Source organism: Oncorhynchus mykiss, chromosome 13 (assembly GCF_013265735.2).
Source record: "Oncorhynchus mykiss isolate Arlee chromosome 13, USDA_OmykA_1.1, whole genome shotgun sequence".
NCBI classification, from domain to species: domain Eukaryota; kingdom Metazoa; phylum Chordata; class Actinopteri; order Salmoniformes; family Salmonidae; genus Oncorhynchus; species Oncorhynchus mykiss.
Genome location: NC_048577.1, coordinates 3,461,829 through 3,480,702, shown reverse-complemented (window position 1 = coordinate 3,480,702; position 18,874 = coordinate 3,461,829). Strand labels below are relative to the sequence as shown.

The 18,874-nt window shown below is 45.8% G+C and overlaps 2 protein-coding genes across 3 annotated transcripts; both read right to left on the bottom strand.

The window, feature by feature from the left end:
- Positions 1-198: 198 nt before the first annotated feature.
- LOC110487172 (oocyte zinc finger protein XlCOF6) lies at positions 199-4,314 on the bottom strand. Of its 2 annotated transcripts, XM_036942185.1 has the most exons (5): positions 3,735-4,314; positions 3,259-3,445; positions 1,892-3,007; positions 1,537-1,642; positions 199-1,479 (listed from the first exon to the last, which is right to left on the bottom strand). In XM_036942185.1, exons 1-5 carry the CDS (start codon positions 4,125-4,127, stop codon positions 885-887), a joined length of 2,397 nt encoding a protein of 798 aa, XP_036798080.1. In that variant the 5' UTR covers positions 4,128-4,314; the 3' UTR covers positions 199-884. The 2 variants fall into 2 exon arrangements, with proteins under 2 accessions (XP_036798080.1, XP_036798079.1); XM_036942184.1 differs by having other exon boundaries at positions 199-1,642; positions 3,735-4,313.
- A 7,317-nt stretch (positions 4,315-11,631) lies between these two features.
- On the bottom strand, positions 11,632-18,193 carry LOC110487312 (zinc finger protein 250). The gene is made up of 9 exons (XM_036942227.1): positions 17,890-18,193; positions 16,829-16,978; positions 16,277-16,710; positions 16,077-16,171; positions 15,599-15,784; positions 14,140-14,322; positions 13,759-13,820; positions 12,174-12,624; positions 11,632-11,881 (listed from the first exon to the last, which is right to left on the bottom strand). Exons 1-9 carry the CDS (start codon positions 17,938-17,940, stop codon positions 11,736-11,738), a joined length of 1,758 nt encoding a protein of 585 aa, XP_036798122.1. The 5' UTR covers positions 17,941-18,193; the 3' UTR covers positions 11,632-11,735.
- Between the last annotated feature and the right edge of the window lie 681 nt (positions 18,194-18,874).

Here is an 18,874-nt window from a genome sequence, read left to right as displayed (position 1 = left end):
CAACGTGGCTGCCTGACCGTTTTTGAAGTTAAACGTTTTTATAGATAAAGGTAATAAAGAGAGAAATACGTCCCCCCCCTCCTCCCAATGTTAATGTATTGGTCCATGGCATTATGACATGCTTGAGTCACTGTGGATTTCTTAGTATCATGACCGCTTCGATCAGTAACATAAGATATATAAAAAACACACAAGGACTAAAATGCAAACACTTCATTTTTGTTGATTTAAAATATGCACAGGACGACAACTACAGTTGGAATGATTATCTTACACAACACAGCAGACTTTATTGTACTGATGAGATGAGGAAGCAACACACACACACACACACCGCCACCATCCGGGTTGAAGTGTAAAGACAACAGATGACATCTCTGACAACTTAGCCATCTCTGCTTATACTGTCAATGAAATCAAAATGTTATAATGTTATAAGGCATATAGAAAAAGGGCGGACCGTTTGATACTGGCATTATGACACGTACGTCTCTGTGGATTCTTATTGTTGCATCATTACAGCTTGAATATGTAAAATAACATTTTTTTTTATATATATTTTTTTAAAACACTAGAATGAACAAAAATGCAATCGCTTCATTTTTTTGTTGATTTAAAAATATGTACGACACTATAACTACAGTTGGCAAGATTATCTCGCTCAGCGGTAACGATTATTATACTGACCACAAATGAGGAAGCAACAACAACACACACACACACAAACGGAAGCAAAAATAACAGTTCTGTTTAGTCATGAGAGACATGCAATGTCCAAAATGGCACCCTATTCCATTTATAGTGCACTACACATTTGGTCCATGAGCCCTGGTCAAAAGCAGTGCACTACATAGGGAATAGGGTGCAGACCATAGCCGTGGAGTTTAAAGATGCCAGTACTGCCAGTGTTCTCTCTCCATGTCTGGTAACGGCATGGGTCTCTCCACTCGATGTAAAGGCATGGGTCTCTCCACTGTGTGCAACGGCATGGGTCTCTCTACACTAGAGAACGGAGGCGTGGCTTTATCAACCCTGGACAACTGCTGCTTGGAGCTTCCCATCCTGGGTGACTGGTTCGGTCTCCTGCTACTGGAACCCATGCTGACGGGCCTGCCTAACTGACGGGTCGGTCCCATGGGCTTGGGAGCGTGTGACCGTCGGTGTTGACGGAGCCCTTGTTTCCGAACAAAAGTCTTTCCGCATTCATCGCACTGGTACGGTCTCTCTCCCGTGTGCGTTCTGAGGTGGACTCGGAGGTCGTATTCCCGGGTGTAAGTCTTGCCACATTCAGGGCAGAGATAGTGTTTTTCTCCCCTGGGGGACATGGTGGTTTTCTGTGGTGCCGGTAGGTTTTGGGTTCCCTCCCTCTGTGGTGCCGGGAGGTGGTGGGTTTGTGGTGCCGGTAGGTTTTGGGTTCCCTCCCTCTGTGGTGCCGGGAGGTGGTGGGTTTGTGGTGCCGGTAGGTTTTGGGTTCCCTCCCTCTGTGGTGCCGGGAGGTGGTGGGTTTGTGGTGCCGGTAGGTTTTGGGTTCCCTCCTCGTCATGCTGATGGAGGCAGCGTTGTGGCCTCCCAGCTTTACGTCTGTTGTCCCGAGGTTGTTCAGAGGGAGTCTCCATGTCAGCCACTAAACTGGGATCCACTCCTGTATAGACAGACACAGGGAAACTCAGTGGGCCCATATGGGCCCTGGTCAAAAGTAGTGCACTATAGATGAATAGGGTGTCGTTTGGGACTCAACCAATGCAACATGGAACAATGTTATTGTTAAGGTGTGGATGAGTATACTAAGTCATGGTTTACATGTTGTTTTAAACAACATGGTTGGATCACTGACAGTTAGTAGTAGCTAGTAGTCTATCAGGATGTATTAACGGTAAAGGAGGACACTCACCTGTGTGCACTTTAAAATGCGTTTTGAGATTCCCTTTCTGGTTGAACCTCATCCCACACACAGAGCACTGGTAAGGCCTCTCTCCTGTGTGTGTTCTCATGTGTCTCTCCAGTTTGTTTGCTTGTGTGAACTCCTTCCCACAGTCCGGACACTTGTGAAACCTCTTCGCTCGTCGTCGTTCTTCTCCCCCGGAACAGTTGAATCGCTGGTGGGTCGTCAGGTATGCTTTACTGAGGAAGCCCTTGCCACACTCAGAGCAGAGGAAAGGCTTCTCTCCTGTGTGTGTTCGTTGGTGGACTTTTAACGTAGTCTTATTAGAGAAGGTCCGTCCGCACACGGAGCACAGGGGCTTCTCCTCGGTGTGCGTTCGCTCGTGGGCTTTCCAAGCCGGTTTTTGGTAGTAACCCTTGCCACAGAACGAGCAAGAGTAAGGCATCTCTCCTGTGTGGGATCGCTGGTGTTCTTTTAGCCGTTCTTTTTTACCGAACCCTTTGCCACACACACAGCAGGTGTAAGGCTTGGCTCCCGTGTCCGTCTTCAAGTGAACCTCCAGAACGCACTTTGAGGAGAACTCTTGTCCACAGCAGCAGGTCACCTTGTCGGCTGAGTCTTTCTTCTGGTGTAATCTCAAGCTACTTTGATAAGTGAAGCCCTTCCCACACTCAGAGCAGAGGTAAGGCTTCTCTCCGGTGTGGATTCTCTGGTGGACCTTCAGTGCTGATAACGATGGGCAGTGTCTCCCACACTCGGGGCAGGAGTGGGTCTTCCTGACTCCCCATTTCCTCTTCTGTTGTTCAGGTTCTCCTGAAGCAGGACTCTGTCTTTTACTCTTCTCTGTCGCCTCTCCTGTGTGTGTACTGTTCTCCGTCTCCTCTCCTGTGTGTGTCCTGTTCTGGTGTCTCCTTAGTGTGTACAAGGAGACAAACTTCCTCCCACACGCTAGGCAGCAGTGAGTCTTAGTTTTGCGTTTCGCTCGTCGTTGTTCAGGTTCTTCCGATTCGGAATGTTCAGGATCTTCGTATTCGGAATGTTCAGGATCTTCGGATTCGGAATGTTCTGGTTCTTCCGATGAAGAGGGACTATATTCACTGGCAGACGGTTGGTTGGGACTCTCACCTGTGGGACAGAGATGGGAGAGAATAAGGAACAGAGGCAAGTGACTCCAGCTCATGTTGTTATTCTTCATTTGGTCCTGGGGAATAATGTCCTGTCCAGTGGGTGTACTTGTACATCCTGTCCCAAGGCTTAATTATCTACAGACTGTGCAGTCTTTCGTTCCATCCAGCACTAACACAAAAACTAACACAAAGTGTTCTAAGTTAATGGACATTAAAGCACATCTCATCTTAACACATCTAATCACTTACCTGTAACACAACAATCCCAGTCGTCTTCCTCCTCCTTGACGACAACAACTTTTTGTAGAACTATCCGCAGACTACCTAGTTTTGACCTCTGGTCACCATGGTTGCTGTCGGGACCCGGTGATGACGCCGAGAGTTGGGGTTCTGAAGAACTGGGTGGAGACTGTCTGGAGGATGGGTCTTCTGAGTCCTACAGAACAAAATTGAGAGTGTGTCAGTGTAGTCTTAGAGTAATAAGGATCTGGGCCTATATATTAATAAAATGTCTCAGAGTATGGGTGCTGATCTACGATCAGGTCCCACACCCCTTATGTACATAATTAATTCGTTATGATCCAAAAGGCTAAACTGATCCTAGATCGGGCCAAATAGCCTGCGATTCTAGACTACTGAAGCTGAGCTAATCTGTATCTGTTTTCTGATCTACTGGCCAGTAACTGTGAAGTGTCCGTCTGGGATTTAATACTCCCGTCACTCACTTTCTCCCTCCGTTCTGGTGGTATGTGTCTCTCTGGATCCGGGTCTGTCGAGCTCTCAGCGCCCCCATCGTTCTCGGTTCTGCTTGGCTCGGTGCCGTCCAGTGTGTCCACTTGCGCTGACTGCCTGAGGATAGCATCTCGTTGTATCGTTTTGATGTCGTTTTGCAGTTGGAGTAACCAAGACATTCCCTGGTCCTCTAATTTCATTAAATCATCACTTTCACAATATTCTTCTATTTTACGACGCAACGAGCGATAATTCTTCCCTTTAACGTCGAGGCCATCTTGACCAGCTATTCCACAACGTTCACACAGGTAACGTAAATTGTTCTCGGTTAAATTCCACAAACTCTGTTCGATTCCATCCAACAACGTTTCTCTCTCTCCGCTCATATTGTCCTACCCACGTACCAACAACAACAACACGTAGTCAATGACAAGACAGCTACAATCCGTTCAAGAGATTGTTAATGAGTTAGTACTGTATTCTGAAGTGAAGCAGCTAAGCTAAATATTAAACATGCTAGCTAGCTTCTCGTCGACTACTTCCTATTTTCTTCTTCACCTTTTTGATTCTGCTGTTGTTTTGTTTTTTTGTAATGTTTGCAAACCAACTGAAAATGCGCATTACCGCCACCTACTGTAGTGGCGAAAATGCCACACTGGAGTGTAAAGACAAACAGGACGTAAAACTAGAGAATTTCCAAATAGGTACTGAACGGTTTGTTGAATTGAGAGATTGAAAGTTGTTGCAGTGATGATTTATTCAATCAAATACCTTATGCAGAATTGCCACACTGACTGTCTTCACATGATGTAGGTATGCTACTGCTGTCAGGTCATCAGGTTTCTTAGCAACATCAGGGAGCTTCAATAAAGTGAAGATAATGTGCTGTGTTGTGTCAATTAATTAAACATACATATCTGCAATAGGATACAGTAACTAATGATATCATGAACCTAATTATTTCCTAATCAATGGCTTTGATCAGGTCCTTCAAATAGAGTCAGAGCAGGAGTGAGGATTGTGTTTGGGCTCCCGAGTGGTGCAGCCACACACACTATACGATACATTTATTAAACATAAGAATGAGTGTGAGTTTTTGTCACAACCCGGCTCGTGTGACAAAGAGCTCTTATAGGACCAGGACACAAATAATAATATATATAATAATAATATAATAATAATCAATAATTTAGCTCTTTATTTAACCATCTTACATATAAAACCTTATTTGTTCATCAAAAAATTGTGTATAACTTACCACAGGTTAATGAGAAGGGTGTGCTTCAAAGGATGCACATAACTCTGCAATGTTGGGTTGTATTGGAGAGAGTTCTCAGTCTTAAATCATTTTCCAGTCTGTGCCTGTATTTAGTTCTCATGCTAGTGAGGGCCGAGAATCCACTCTCACATAGGTACGTGGTTGCAAAGGGCATCAGTGTCTTGACAGCACGATTTGCCAAGGCAGGATACTCTGAGGGCAGCCCTATGCAGAAATCTGGTAGTAGCTTCTGATTAAATTACATTTTCACAGAACCGCTTGTTGCAATTTCGATGAGGCTCCTTCGTTCAGATATTGGTAAGTGAACTGGAGGCAGGGCATGAAAGGGATAACGAATCCAGTTGTTTGTGTCGTCCATTTTGGGAAAGTACCTGCATAATTGCGCACCCAGCTCACTCAGGTGGCTCGCTATATCACATTTGACATTGTCTGTAAGCTTGAGTTCATTTGCACACATAAAATCATACAATGATGAAAAGACGTGTCTTGTCCTTGTTAATGCTCCAAGAAGAGAAGAAGAGCTCCAACTTTTGAATCATAGCCTCAATTTTGTCCTGCACATTGAATATAGTTGCGGAGAGTCCCTGTAATCCTAGATTCAGATCATTCAGGCGAGAAAAAACATCACCCAGATAGGCCAGTCGTGTGAGAAACTCCTCATCATGCAAGCGGTCAGACAAGTGAAAATGATGGTCAGTAAAGAAACCTTTAAGCTCTTCTCTCAATTTTTTTAAAACGTGTCAATACTTTGCCCCTTGATAACCAGCGCACTTCTGTATGTTGTAAAAGCGTTACATGGTCGCTGCCCATATCATTGCATAGTGCAGAAAATACACAAGAGTTCAGGGACCTTAATTTAACAAAGTCAACCATTTTCACTGTATTGTCCAAAACGTATTTCAAGCTGTCAGGCATTCCCTTGGCAGCAAGAGCCTCTCGGTGGATGCTGCAGTGTACCGAAGTGGCGTCGGGAGCAACTGCTTGCACGTGTGTTACCACTCCACTATGTCTCCCTGTCATGGCTTTTGTGCCATCAGTACAGATACCAACACATCTTGACCACCGAAGTCCATTTGATGTCCAGTACTTACAAATATCCTCTCCTGTTGTCCTGGTTTCCAGTGGTTTGCAGAAGAGGATGTCTTCCTTAATTGACCCCCATAAACGTAACAGACATACCAGGTGCTGTGCCGGGACTGCTATGTATGTTGACTCATCCAGCTGTAAACACATATAATTCACTGGGTTGTATGCGAAGCAGTAATTGTTTCAAAACATCTCCTGCCATGTCACTGATGCGTCGTGAAACAGTGTTGTTTGATGGAGGCATTGTCTGTATAGTTTTTTGGGGGGACATTTCCCCCCAGCATTGTCCCAGCCATATCCGCAGCAGCAGGAAGAATTAAGTCCTTCACAATAGTATGGGGCTTGTCTGTCTTAGCCACTCAGTAGCTCACCATATAATACGCTCGCCATGAACCCGATCAAACATTTCTGTAAAGACCTGAAAATAGCTGTGCAGCGACGCTCCCCATCCAACCTGACAGAGCTTGAGAGGATCTGCAGAGAAGAATAGGAGAAACTCCCCAAATACAGGTGTGTCAAGCGTGTAGCGTCATACCCAAGAAGACTCGAGGCTGTAATCGCTGCCAAAGAGGCTTCAACAAAGTACTGAGTAAAGGGTCTGAATACTTATGTATATGTGATATGCCTGTTTTTGTTTTTAATAAATTAGCAAAAATGTCTAAAAAAACGTTTTTGCTTTGTCATTATGGAGTATTGTGATGTCATTATGGAGTATTGTGATGTCATTATGGAGTATTGTGATGTCATTAGTGTGTGTAGATTGATGAGAGGAAAAAACAATTTAATCAATTTTATAATAAGGCTGTAACGTAACAAAATGTGGGAAAAAAATCAAGGGGTCTGAATACTTTCCGAATGCGCTGTAGGCAATATATTTATATATAAATAAATAGAACGTAAAATATTAAGATCATACAGTGGACACCTAAGGCTATAGGTCTATGCATGCAATGCCCTGATACATTTAGTGCTGAAATCTCTAACAGCTGAACTGTGAGGTGTGTCATGAATGAGCCTAGTTAGTATGACCTAGTGACTCCTCCAGTCTCCAGACAGAGTCATGGTAACACTGAGACAAGGAAGAGGACCTGGTGACTCCTCCCTCCAGTCTCCAGACAGAGTCATGGTAACACTGAGACAAGGAAGAGGACCTGGTGACTCCTCCCTCCAGTCTCCAGACAGAGTCATGGTAACACTGAGACAAGGAAGAGGACCTGGTGACTCCTCCCTCCAGTCTCCAGACAGAGTCATGGTAACACTGAGACAAGGAAGAGGACCTGGTGACTCCTCCCTCCAGTCTCCAGTCAGAGTCATGGTAACACTGAGACAAGGAAGAAGAAGCAGAAGAAGGACAGGAAGAGGCCTCAGCCACAGACAGTTGGGGAGCAACAGAACCCAGTTAAAGGCAGAGAGGAGAGGCCTCAGCCACAGACAGTAGGGGAGCAACAGAACCCTGTTAAAGGCAGAGAGGAGAAGCCTCAGCCACAGACAGTAGGGGAGCAACAGAATCCAGTTAAAGGCAGAGAGGAGAAGCCTCAGCCACAGACAGTTGGGGAGCAACAGAACCCTGTTAAAGGCAGAGAGGAGAAGCCTCAGCCACAGACAGTTGGGGAGCAACAGAACCCAGTTAAAGGCAGAGAGGAGAAGCCTCAGCCACAGACAGTTGGGGAGCAACAGAACCCAGTTAAAGGCAGAGAGGAGAAGCCTCAGCCACAGACAGTAGGGGAGCAACAGAACCCAGTTAAAGGCAGAGAGGAGAGGCCTCAGCCACAGACAGTTGGGGAGCAACAGAACCCAGTTAAAGGCAGAGAGGAGAAGCCTCAGCCACAGACAGTTGGGGAGCAACAGAACCCTGTTAAAGGCAGAGAGGAGAAGCCTCAGCCACAGACAGTTGGGGAGCAACAGAACCCAGTTAAAGGCAGAGAGGAGAAGCCTCAGCCACAGACAGTTGGGGAGCAACAGAACCCAGTTAAAGGCAGAGAGGAAGTGATTGGTGACTCCTCCCTCCACCTGATTGGTGCAGGTAGACTATGCAGATGATCCACTGCTGGAGGGCGGAGATTCATTTCTGGTCACACCCTGTAAGATCTCAACGCTGGGATGGAGTTGGTAGAGTTGCCTGATGGCACGTGAGACACGAAGCAGATGACATCACGGATTGTCATCACCTACGAAGGAACCACTGTGTTTATCTGACTCTGTGTAGACATCACCTACGAAGGAACCACTGTGTTTATCTGACTCTGTGTAGACGTCACGTGTAAAGGAACCACTGTGTTTATCTGACTCTGTGTAGACGTCACGTGTAAAGGAACCACTGTGTTTATCTGACTGTCACGTGTAAAGGAACCACTGTGTTTATCTGACTCTGTGTAGACATCACCTACGAAGGAACCACTGTGTTTATCTGACTCTGTGTAGACGTCACGTGTAAAGGAACCACTGTGTTTATCTGACTCTGTGTAGACGTCACGTGTAAAGGAACCACTGTGTTTATCTGACTCTGTGTAGACGTCACGTGTAAAGGAACCACTGTGTTTATCTGACTCTGTGTAGACGTCACGTGTAAAGGAACCACTGTGTTTATCTGACTCTGTGTAGACGTCACGTGTAAAGGAACCACTGTGTTTATCTGACTCTGTGTAGACGTCACGTGTAAAGGAACCACTGTGTTTATCTGACTCTGTGTAGACGTCACGTGTAAAGGAACCACTGTGTTTATCTGACTCTGTGTAGACATCACGTGTAAAGGAACCACTGTGTTACAGAACGTTGCTTTAAATGTCACGTGTCGGGTTGAGGATGTCTTGTGTGGCTGTAGTCAAAAGAGGCATGGGCTTGGGGAATTCAGGAGTATAAAAACCCATGTCAAAGACGGGGAGAGGAGCGGAGATTCTGGGGAACACAGATCAGGAGCTGACTGATGTATTAGAAGTCTCTTGAGTTAAGGTAAGAACAGAACTCAATTACTATTGTTAGAAGACTCTTGAGGTAAGGTAAGAACAGAACTCAATTACTATTGTTAGAAGACTCTTGAGGTAAGGTAAGAACAGAACTCAATTACTATTGTTAGAAGACTCTTGAGGTAAGAACAGAACTCAATTACTATTGTTAGAAGCTACTGAATTGTAATTGCAATATTTAAATAAATAAATAAAACAATAAATTCCATCAGTTGTGAAACTGTGGAACTAAAAGAGAAGTGTTACTGGGTTTCATTAACTAGTTAAATGATTTGTTGAAGAAGAAGAGTAGCATTATAACAACTACAGGCTCAGGCAGCTTCACCTTAGGTGTCCTGCAGCGAGTCCATATTGTGGGCTCCAGCAGGAAACCACAGGGGAGCTCGAGGGTGACTGTGTGAAGAGCAATGAGTAGGCTGGAGTTTGTCCTTACTCAGATGAAGTGCTGAACCCCTGCTTTCAGTATTTCAGAATTTATTTAAATAAATTAGTTTTAGTTGAAACCCTATAACCGGGATTTGGCGAGTGTGTTGTCCGGTCAACTAGAAACGCTAGCAGGAGTGTCTGAGACTATGCCACGCGCATACAAATAACCAAGTATAACTCCACGGTTGAACGTATCCTGCGTGTAATACGAGATAACACGCAGTAAGAACTGGGCCACGCTAAAATAGCGCCCGAGCGGACGGTAAATAAATATCGGATTACTCGTTGGTGTTGTACACAGAAATAACCCCCGCTGACGGGTAGTATACCGTGTCACCAACTACCCGGTGAAATGTTTCCAGAAGGAAGGAGTGAACTAACCTCTGCGGCAAGCAGAGATGTACCAAGAGGGGTGACCCGGGTTGATAAAGTGAAGCCCAGGGCTCCATTGCTAACTCAGCCTCCGGTAGAGGCACCGAGAGGCCCCCCTCACCAGGAAAGAGGCTCATACCGCGGCCTTCCATACTGCGGTCAAGAGAAGATCCACAGGCAAAGACCATCCGCGCGGCAGTGGACCCAGTAGGACGTCTGGGAGGCGGCCCGTACTAGTCACCACGACAGGAGGACAATTCATGTTTTCGGAAAGTAGCCCTTTTTATATATATATATAAAGTTTTGCCTATGCTACACATCAAAACACAAGGAATAGTGTGTTTTTGTAAGAACATGTAAATGTGTCTCCTTTGGCCAACATCCCTCGTTTATTGATGGCGCTGGCTGCGTCAGGTTAGGTCTGAATGCATATGAATGTCCGTTACTTTTCTAAAATGTCCGGCAAATTCCCTGTCGTGATGTCCGGTGCCAATTTTCCTAAAGGAAAATCTGAAATTGCATATTGTTTTTATTACGATGTTAGAATATTATCGTGAAAAACCTGTCACCAAAACCTGGACATGGCTGTTCATATGGTGGTTAATGTATCACTGATCAGACGTTGTCATAAAAAGGCCCGTGGCAAAGCTGCGGGAGCATACGAGCTTGGGACAGGGATGGGATAGCCATTCTTTTAATGGAAATATCAGACTCAACTTAACTTTTCCTTTCTCAAGCCTAATCAGAGACATTTTCTGGGACGGCAATATCCGGGTACTGGCCACCAAAATCGGGGACGTCTGGTCACCCTAGAATTAAGGTTGAATGGTCTATTTAAGAAATAAGGTCCGAAGGGGCGTGGTATATGGCAAATTTACCACGGTTAAATGCTGTTCTTATGCACGGCGCAACGCCAGAGTGCCTGGATAGTTATTAGCTGTGGTATATTGGTTAAATACTGTAGTATATAGTATATAGTTATTAGTTAAATACTGTAGTGTATGGTATATAGTTACTAGTTAAATACTGTAGTATATGGTATATAGTTATTAGTTAAATACTGTAGTATATAGTATATAGTTATTAGTTAAATACTGTAGTATATAGTTATTAGTTATTAGTTAAATACTGTAGTGTATGGTATATAGTTACTAGTTAAATACTGTAGTATATAGTATATAGTTATTAGTTAAATACTGTAGTATATAGTATATAGTTATTAGTTAAATACTGTAGTATATGGTATATAGTTATTAGTTAAATACTGTAGTGTATAGTATATAGTTATTAGTTAAATACTGTAGTATATAGTATATAGTTATTAGTTAAATACTGTAGTATATGGTATATAGTTATTAGTTAAATACTGTAGTGTATAGTATATAGTTATTAGTTAAATACTGTAGTATATAGTTATTAGTTATTGGTTAAATACTGTAGTATATAGTATATAGTTATTAGTTAAATACTGTAGTATATAGTATATAGTTATTGGTTAAATACTGTAGTATATAGTATATAGTTATTAGTTAAATACTGTAGTATATAGTATATAGTTATTAGCTGTGGTATATTGGCCATACACCACAACCCCAGAGGTGCCTTATTGCTATTATAAACTGGTTACCAACGTCATTAGAGCAGTAAAAATCTATGTTTTGTCATACCTTTGGTATATGCTCTGATATACCACTCCTGTCAGCCAATCAGTATTCAGGGCTCAAACCACCCAGTTTCTAATGATTGATAGAGCAGAGAAGCAGGTTGTTGCAACCATGATTTATTCAATCAAAGACAATTAATTAAACATACATATCTGTAATAGGGTACAGTAACTAAATGATATCATGAACCTAATTATTTCCTAATCAATGGCTTTGATCAGGTCCTTCAAATAGAGTCGGAGCAGGAGTGAGGCTTGTGTTCTCTGTGTGGTGATGATGGTGTTTAGCTGTGTGATTCTCCTGCTGGGGAGGTCTCTCCTCACGGTCTGAGCAGTAGTTAGGACTCTCTCCTGGGGGAACAGTAAGTACGGGTTACATAGAGAACACAATATGGGAAATACACAACGTACCCTTTAAGATATGAGATGTTACCCAGATGGCACCCTATTCCCCATAGAACTCTGGTCTAAAGTAGGGGATAGGATGGCACCCTATTCCCCATAGAACTCTGGTCTAAAGTAGGGGGTAGGATGCCATTTGGGACACAAAGATGGTAAGTCCTTATTACATCATGTTTCTTTAAGTTCAACAGCCTCCCTCCCTCTACTTACTAAGTTCAACAGCCTCCCTCCCTTTACTTACTAAGTTCAACAGCCTCCCAGTCCACTTCTACTGGGGACTGAATGAATCTGCTGACTTCCTCATCCTCTTCTTCTTTAACCGTCATCCCAACAGTTTGACTCAAGTCCTCCAGCTCCACCTCTTCCTCTTCTTCTTTAACCATCACCCCAACAGTTTGACTCAAGCCCTCCAGCTCCTCCTCCTCCACTACTTTAATGTTCATCCCCAGTGTCTGACTGAAGGCCTCTCTGTCGTCAGGACCCAGTGTCTGACTGAAGGCCTCTCTGTCGTCAGGACCCAGTGTCTGACTGAAGGCCTCTCTGTCGTCAGGACCCAGTGTCTGACTGAAGGCCTCTCTGTCGTCAGGATCCAGTGTCTGACTGAAGGCCTCTCTGTCGTCAGGACCCAGTGTCTGACTGAAGGCCTCTCTGTCGTCAGGTGACGATCCGGATCCGGATTGGTCACCAGGATTCTAGAATGAAAACGGTGATCAATAATACAGGAAGTAATATTTCCTCTGAAGATCAGGGTCTGTGTTAATAAAGCATCTCAGAAGAGGAGAGCTGATCTAGGATCAGGTCCCCTTGTACATGTGATGTTGTTCAGATCAGATCCAATAGGAGAGCTGATCTGGGATCAGGTCCCCTTGTACATGTGATGTTGTTCAGATCAGATCCAATAGGAGAGCTGATCTAGGATCAGGTCCCCTTGTACATGTGATGTTGTTCAGATCAGATCCAATAGGAGAGCTGATCTAGGATCAGGTCCCCTTGTACATGTGATGTTGTTCAGATCAGATCCAATAGGAGAGCTGATCTAGGATCAGGTCCCCTTGTACATGTGATGTTGTTCAGATCCAATAGGAGAGCTGATCTAGGATCAGGTCCCCTTGTACATGTGATGTTGTTCAGATCCAATAGGAGAGCTGATCTAGGATCAGGTCCCCTTGTTCATGTGATGTTGTTCAGATCCAATAGGAGAGCTGATCTAGGATCAGGTCCCCTTGTACATGTGATGTTGTTCAGATCCAATAGGAGAGCTGATCTAGGATCAGGTCCCCTTGTACATGTGATGTTCAGATCCAATAGGAGAGCTGATCTAGGATCAGGTCCCCTTGTACATGTGATGTTGTGATGTTGTTCAGATCCAATAGGAGAGCTGATCTAGGATCAGGTCCCCTTGTTCATGTGATGTTGTGATGTTGTTCAGATCCAATAGGAGAGCTGATCTAGGATCAGGTCCCCTTGTACATGTGATGTTGTTCAGATCCAATAGGAGAGCTGATCTAGGATCAGGTCCCCCTGAACATATGATGTTATATGATGTTGTTCAGATCCAATAGGAGAGCTGATCTAGGATCAGGTCCCCTTGTACATGTGATGTTGTTCAGATCCAATAGGAGAGCTGATCTAGGATCAGGTCCCCTTGTACATATCAGATCCAATAGGAGTGCTGACATCAGGTCCCCCCTTGTCCATTATTTATCATCTAAAATGCAAAACTGATCTTAGATCAGCACTCCTACTCTGAGATGCTTGATACATTTGGCCCCTGAAATAGATTACATTAGTTTACAGTAACATGTACAAAGCTAATTTTCTCCCACCTTGTTGATGTCTGATGTAGCAGGACTTTCTTCACTACCGGAGCCACGGACAGGACTCTCTCCTGTGGAGATGGGTTGGTATTATGGGTTATAATGAGACTACCGGAGCCACGGACAGGACTCTCTCATGTTTATCATTTGATGGAAGGATGGATGGTCTAAAGTAGTGCACTATGTAGGGAATAGGGTGCCATTTGGGATGTATGTTAGGGTAAAGTAGTGCACTATGTAGGGAATAGGGTGCCATTTTGGATGTATCTTAGGGTAAAGTAGTGCACTATGTAGGGAATAGGGGGCCATTGGGGATGTATCTTAGGGTAAAGTAGTGCACTATGTAGGGAATATGGAGCCAATAGGGACAAATAACCTGCCTCCACTTACTAAGATGAGAAGGGTCCCAGCCAACGTCCTCTCCATCAGAATTGATCAGACCACCAAATTCCTCCTCCCCGTCTTCTTGTCCCCCGTTGTGACCGAGGTCCTCCCCCATGTGTGCCTGTAGGTGTTTTCTCAGAGCCTGCTCTGTAGGGAGGTCCTGTCCGCACACTGGGCAGCATTGAGGCCCTGGGGAAATGGTTTGTAAACGTTAGAATGCTAGCAACAGCGTTCTGTTTGTTTTGTGTCGGCAGTGAAGTGGCCGACAGTCTCAGAAGGCAGTGAAGTGGCCGACAGTCTCAGAAGGCAGTGAAGTGGCCGACAGTCTCAGAAGGCAGTGAAGTGGCCGACAGTCTCAGAAGACAGTGAAGTGGCCAACAGTCTCAGAAGGCAGTGAAGTGGCCGACAGTCTCAGAAGGCAGGGAAGTGGTCGACAGGCCGAGAAGGCAGTGAAGTGGCCGACAGTCTCAGAAGGCAGTGAAGTGGCCGTCAGGCCGAGAAGGCAGTGAAGTGGTCGACAGTCTCAGAAGGCAGTGAAGTGGCCGACAGGCCGAGAAGGCAGTGAAGTGGTCGACAGGCCGAGAAGGCAGTGAAGTGGCCGACAGTCTCAGAAGGCAGTGAAGTGGCCGACAGTCTCAGAAGGCAGTGAAGTGGCCGACAGTCTCAGAAGGCAGTGAAGTGGCCGACAGTCTCAGAAGGCAGTGAAGTGGCCGACAGTCTCAGAAGGCAGTGAAGTGGCCGACAGTCTCAGAAGGCAGTGAAGTGGCCGACAGTCTCAGAAGGCAATGAAGTGGCCGACAGTCTCAGAAGGCAGTGAAGTGGCCGACAGTCTCAGAAGGCAGTGAAGTGGCCGACAGTCTCAGAAGGCAGTGAAGTGGCCGACAGTCTCAGAAGGCAGTGAAGTGGCCAACAGTCTCAGAAGGCAGTGAAGTGGCCAACAGTCTCAGAAGGCAATGAAGTGGCCGACAGGCTCAGAAGGCAGTGAAGTGGCCGACAGTCTCAGAAGGCAATGAAGTGGCCGACAGGCTCAGAAGGCAGTGAAGTGGCCGACAGTCTCAGAAGGCAGTGAAGTGGCCGACAGTCTCAGAAGGCAGTGAAGTGGCCGACAGTCTCAGAAGGCAGTGAAGTGGCCGACAGTCTCAGAAGGCAGTGAAGTGGCCGACAGTCTCAGAAGGCAATGAAGTGGCCGACAGTCTCAGAAGGCAGTGAAGTGGCCGACAGTCTCAGAAGGCAATGAAGTGGCCGACAGGCTCAGAAGGCAGTGAAGTGGCCGAGAAGGCAGTGAAGTGGCCGACAGGCCGAGAAGGCAGTGTGAGTTAAACATGAGTATCTGTTTCCTGTCTAAGCGGCCACTACAAATAATACAAGCTTCGCCGTAACATTCTGGAATGTTCATTCAAATCGTTCCAACTGAAATGGTTACTGTGGCAACGCGTCGGCTGTAAAGGGAAGTGGTTGAACTCACCTCCTGTCTGGTTCTCTCTTGCGTGGGTCCGGAGGTGGTACTTCAGAGTGGCAGGCTGGGCGAACCTCCTCCCACACAGGGCGCAGAAGTACGGCTTCTCCCCTGTGTGCACCATCTGGTGTCTCTTCAGGACGTCTGCCTGGCTGAACCGTCTCCCACAGTCGGGGCAGGAGTACGGCTTCTCCCCTGATGGATGGGTGGACAGACGGGTGGGTGGGAAAGACGGACAGTGTCACTCCACAATAATGAGCCATTTACTTCATGTTCATATTATTTCTTATTGTTGTTGAAATGGAACCTGGAAGTAAGCATTTCATTGGACGTTGTTTTACCATGCGTATCCCAGACAAATGACAATGCTGTAATGTATACTGTCAATAGCTGCATAAAGATTCAGGTTTTATTTAAAGAACCACATTGTGGACAACTCGAGAGTTTTGAGACACTGATGTCCTTCGATCGTTAAAATCAACCTCACCTGTATGCACTCTCAAGTGGACTTTCAGGTGCCCGTTGTCGCGGAAACCCTTCCCGCACTCGGGGCAGACGCAGGGTTTCTCTCCCGTGTGAGACCTAAAATCAAATCGTTCTTTATTCAAAGTGCATTTAAAACTTGGAAACGGACTTTACAGTAAAACAACAAGGAGATCAAATGAAAACAAGAATGAAATAAATGACCTCTGATGCATCTTCAGGCTGTCCTTCTGGGTGAAACTGGCGCCACACTCCAGGCACTGGTAAGGCTTCTCCCCGGTGTGAATCCGCTGGTGTTTCTTCAGGTTTCCTATCTGAGCAAAGCCCTTGGCACACACAGAGCAGGAGTAGGGCCTCTCTCCCGTGTGTGTTCGCTGGTGCACTTTCAAAAATTCATTTTGGGTGTAACTCTTGCCACAGACGGCGCAAGAATAAGGTCTCTCCCCCGTGTGTGTCCGTAGGTGGACTCTAAGACTTCCCTTCTGGGTGAAGCTCTTCCCACACACAGAGCAGGAGTGAGGCTTCTCTCCGGAGTGTATCCTCTCGTGTTCTCGGAGGCCTCCTGAGTGGGCAAACCTCTTGCCACAGTCAGGACAGGGGTAGGGCTTCTCCCCTGTGTGTACTCTCTGGTGTCTCACCTTATGGAACACAATGGAAATAAGTCATTGACTGTAAGTCTGTAAGTCATTGACTTACAGCCACTTCATTGTGTTGTCCTGTCACGTTTCATGTACTGTGTGTATACATCAAACTCACCAGGTCACATGGGCGGGAAAACTCTTTCCCACAGTCCAGACAACAGTGAGAAAAGGTTTTGGATGGTTCTGTTTGGTCCTCTTGATCCGGTTCTCCTGATGCAGGGGGGCTGTGGGATGGGGACGGGCTGGGCTGGTTGTTAACATCATCCTAAAAGAGGACGAAGGGCAGAAGGCAGCCATGACTAGTTCTGGAGAGGGGAACAATTGTTTTGTTGTGGTAGACTATACGAGTGTTGTGTTGCCGTGGACCATACGGGTGCTGTGTTGCCGTGGACCATACGGGTGTTTTGTTGCCGTGGACCATACGGGTGTTGTGTTGCCGTGGACCATACGGGTGTTTTGTTGCCGTGGACCATATGGGTGTTGTGTTGCCGTAGACCATACGGGTGTTTTGTTGCCGTAGACCATATGGGTGTTGTGTTGCCGTGGACCATACGGGTGTTTTGTTGCCGTGGACCATATGGGTGTTGTGTTGCCATGGACCATATGGGTGTTGTGTTGCCGTAGACCATACGGGTGTTTTGTTGTGGTAGCCCATATGAGTGTCCAATACTTTGATCAGAGAATCAGGGCCTGTATTTCACAAAGCATCTAACAGTAGGAATGCTGACCTCAGACCCTCCCTGTCCAGGTAATCCTAAGGCAAAACAGATCCTAGATCAGTGTGTTTGTGTTAGTGCTTGGTAGGAACAAATGACTGCACCCATCCAGATCAGACTGGCCTTGTCTCAAAAGACCCACCCGGTGGCATGGTGTCAAAATTGCGACTACAGACTGACTGAACAGCAGCAGTAAACAAACCGGCAGCTTGATACTTTGTAACATTAACTACAATCAAATCAGTTTTCAGACGACTGAGCATAAACGGACCTGGCATAACCGGTCTGTGCTATTACTGCAACTCTGTCACGCATCGTCTTGCAATTACAGCAATGGAGTGTTCACAACCCGATTTGAGACAAAGCTTGCCCATTCATGTCATGTGAGGCATTCGGGCTAGGACAATGCTATTAGATTTGGCTGGCTAGCTAACGGGCATTCGTCCCTCCCGTGTCTTACCTCGTCCATTATGGGTCGGTCAGAACCGGGAATAGTGAATTCTGCCGACATGTTGTTGATTGTTGTTCTTTTGCGTTCACATCAGCTCGAGGTCACTCACGTCAGTTGAACAATTTACTGGTCGTGAAACGATTTGAAACCTAACCAGCCATCTTAACGAAGGCAATACATGCAGAAATCCTATATGTTGCCATGTTAACAGTAACTAGCTAGCTAGACTGTTTTGAAGAAAGGTAAATAAGCCGACTGTCTGCGTTACTGCATCACCGTACTTCCGGGTATAATTCTTCTGCATGACTGAACTACCCGGTGCATTAGCGCCACCTAGTGTACAGGAGTGAGAAGGCAGGCAATACAAGGAGCTTACAACCAGCTGGAATCTTGTTCAAAATATATTTTTTTTATTGAAACTTTATTTAACTAGGCAAGTCAGTTAAGAACAAATTATTATTTACAATGACGGCCTACCCCACAAACCATTCACATGCTGCCAACCAGATGTAATGATGAGTTCAATGTCCTAAACGCAAAATCACCACCTCTTCCTTCCTAATATGACCTTTGAACCTTGGTCCACTGACCTTTCTGTAGAGGGCATATAAACACCGGCCCTTGGGCTCAGAGTCCCATCTCTTCTGACACACATCTATCAAAATGGCTCTGATCCTACATTTGGCCTCATCTCTACCCAGTGGAACATTAATATCAATGATATATTGTTTCAAAGCTCTTTTGGCTAACTGGTCTACAATTACATTTCCTTCCACACCCAAATGTGCTGGGAGGCACTGCATCGCAGTGTTGCGGCGTCACTACCTAGCCTGGTTCGATCCCAGGCTGTAGTATGTCACAACCGGCCGTGACCGGGAGTCCCATAGGGCGGCGCACAATTGGCCCAGTATCGTCCAGGTTAGGGGAGGGCTTGGCCATGGGGGGCTTTAGTTGGCTCATCGTGCTTGTGGCGGGCCGGGCGCCTGCAGGCCGA

Bases quoted from the DNA above. Each gene is read 5' to 3' on its own strand.
- LOC110487312 (XM_036942227.1), bottom strand. From the start codon at position 17,940: ATGTCGGCAGAATTCACTATTCCCGGTTCTGACCGACCCATAATGGAC. The intron at 13,821-14,139 runs GTAAGTGGAGGC...CCATCTCCACAG, and splicing joins CTGGGACCCTTCTCATCTTA to GAGAGAGTCCTGTCCGTGGC. The intron at 12,625-13,758 runs GTGGGAGAAAAT...TTTTCATTCTAG, and splicing joins CTACATCAGACATCAACAAG to AATCCTGGTGACCAATCCGG.
- LOC110487172 (XM_036942184.1), bottom strand. From the start codon at position 4,127: ATGAGCGGAGAGAGAGAAACGTTGTTGGATGGAATCGAACAGAGTTTG. The intron at 3,446-3,734 runs GTGAGTGACGGG...TTTGTTCTGTAG, and splicing joins CACCAGAACGGAGGGAGAAA to GACTCAGAAGACCCATCCTC. The intron at 3,008-3,258 runs GTAAGTGATTAG...TCTGTCCCACAG, and splicing joins CTGGGATTGTTGTGTTACAG to GTGAGAGTCCCAACCAACCG.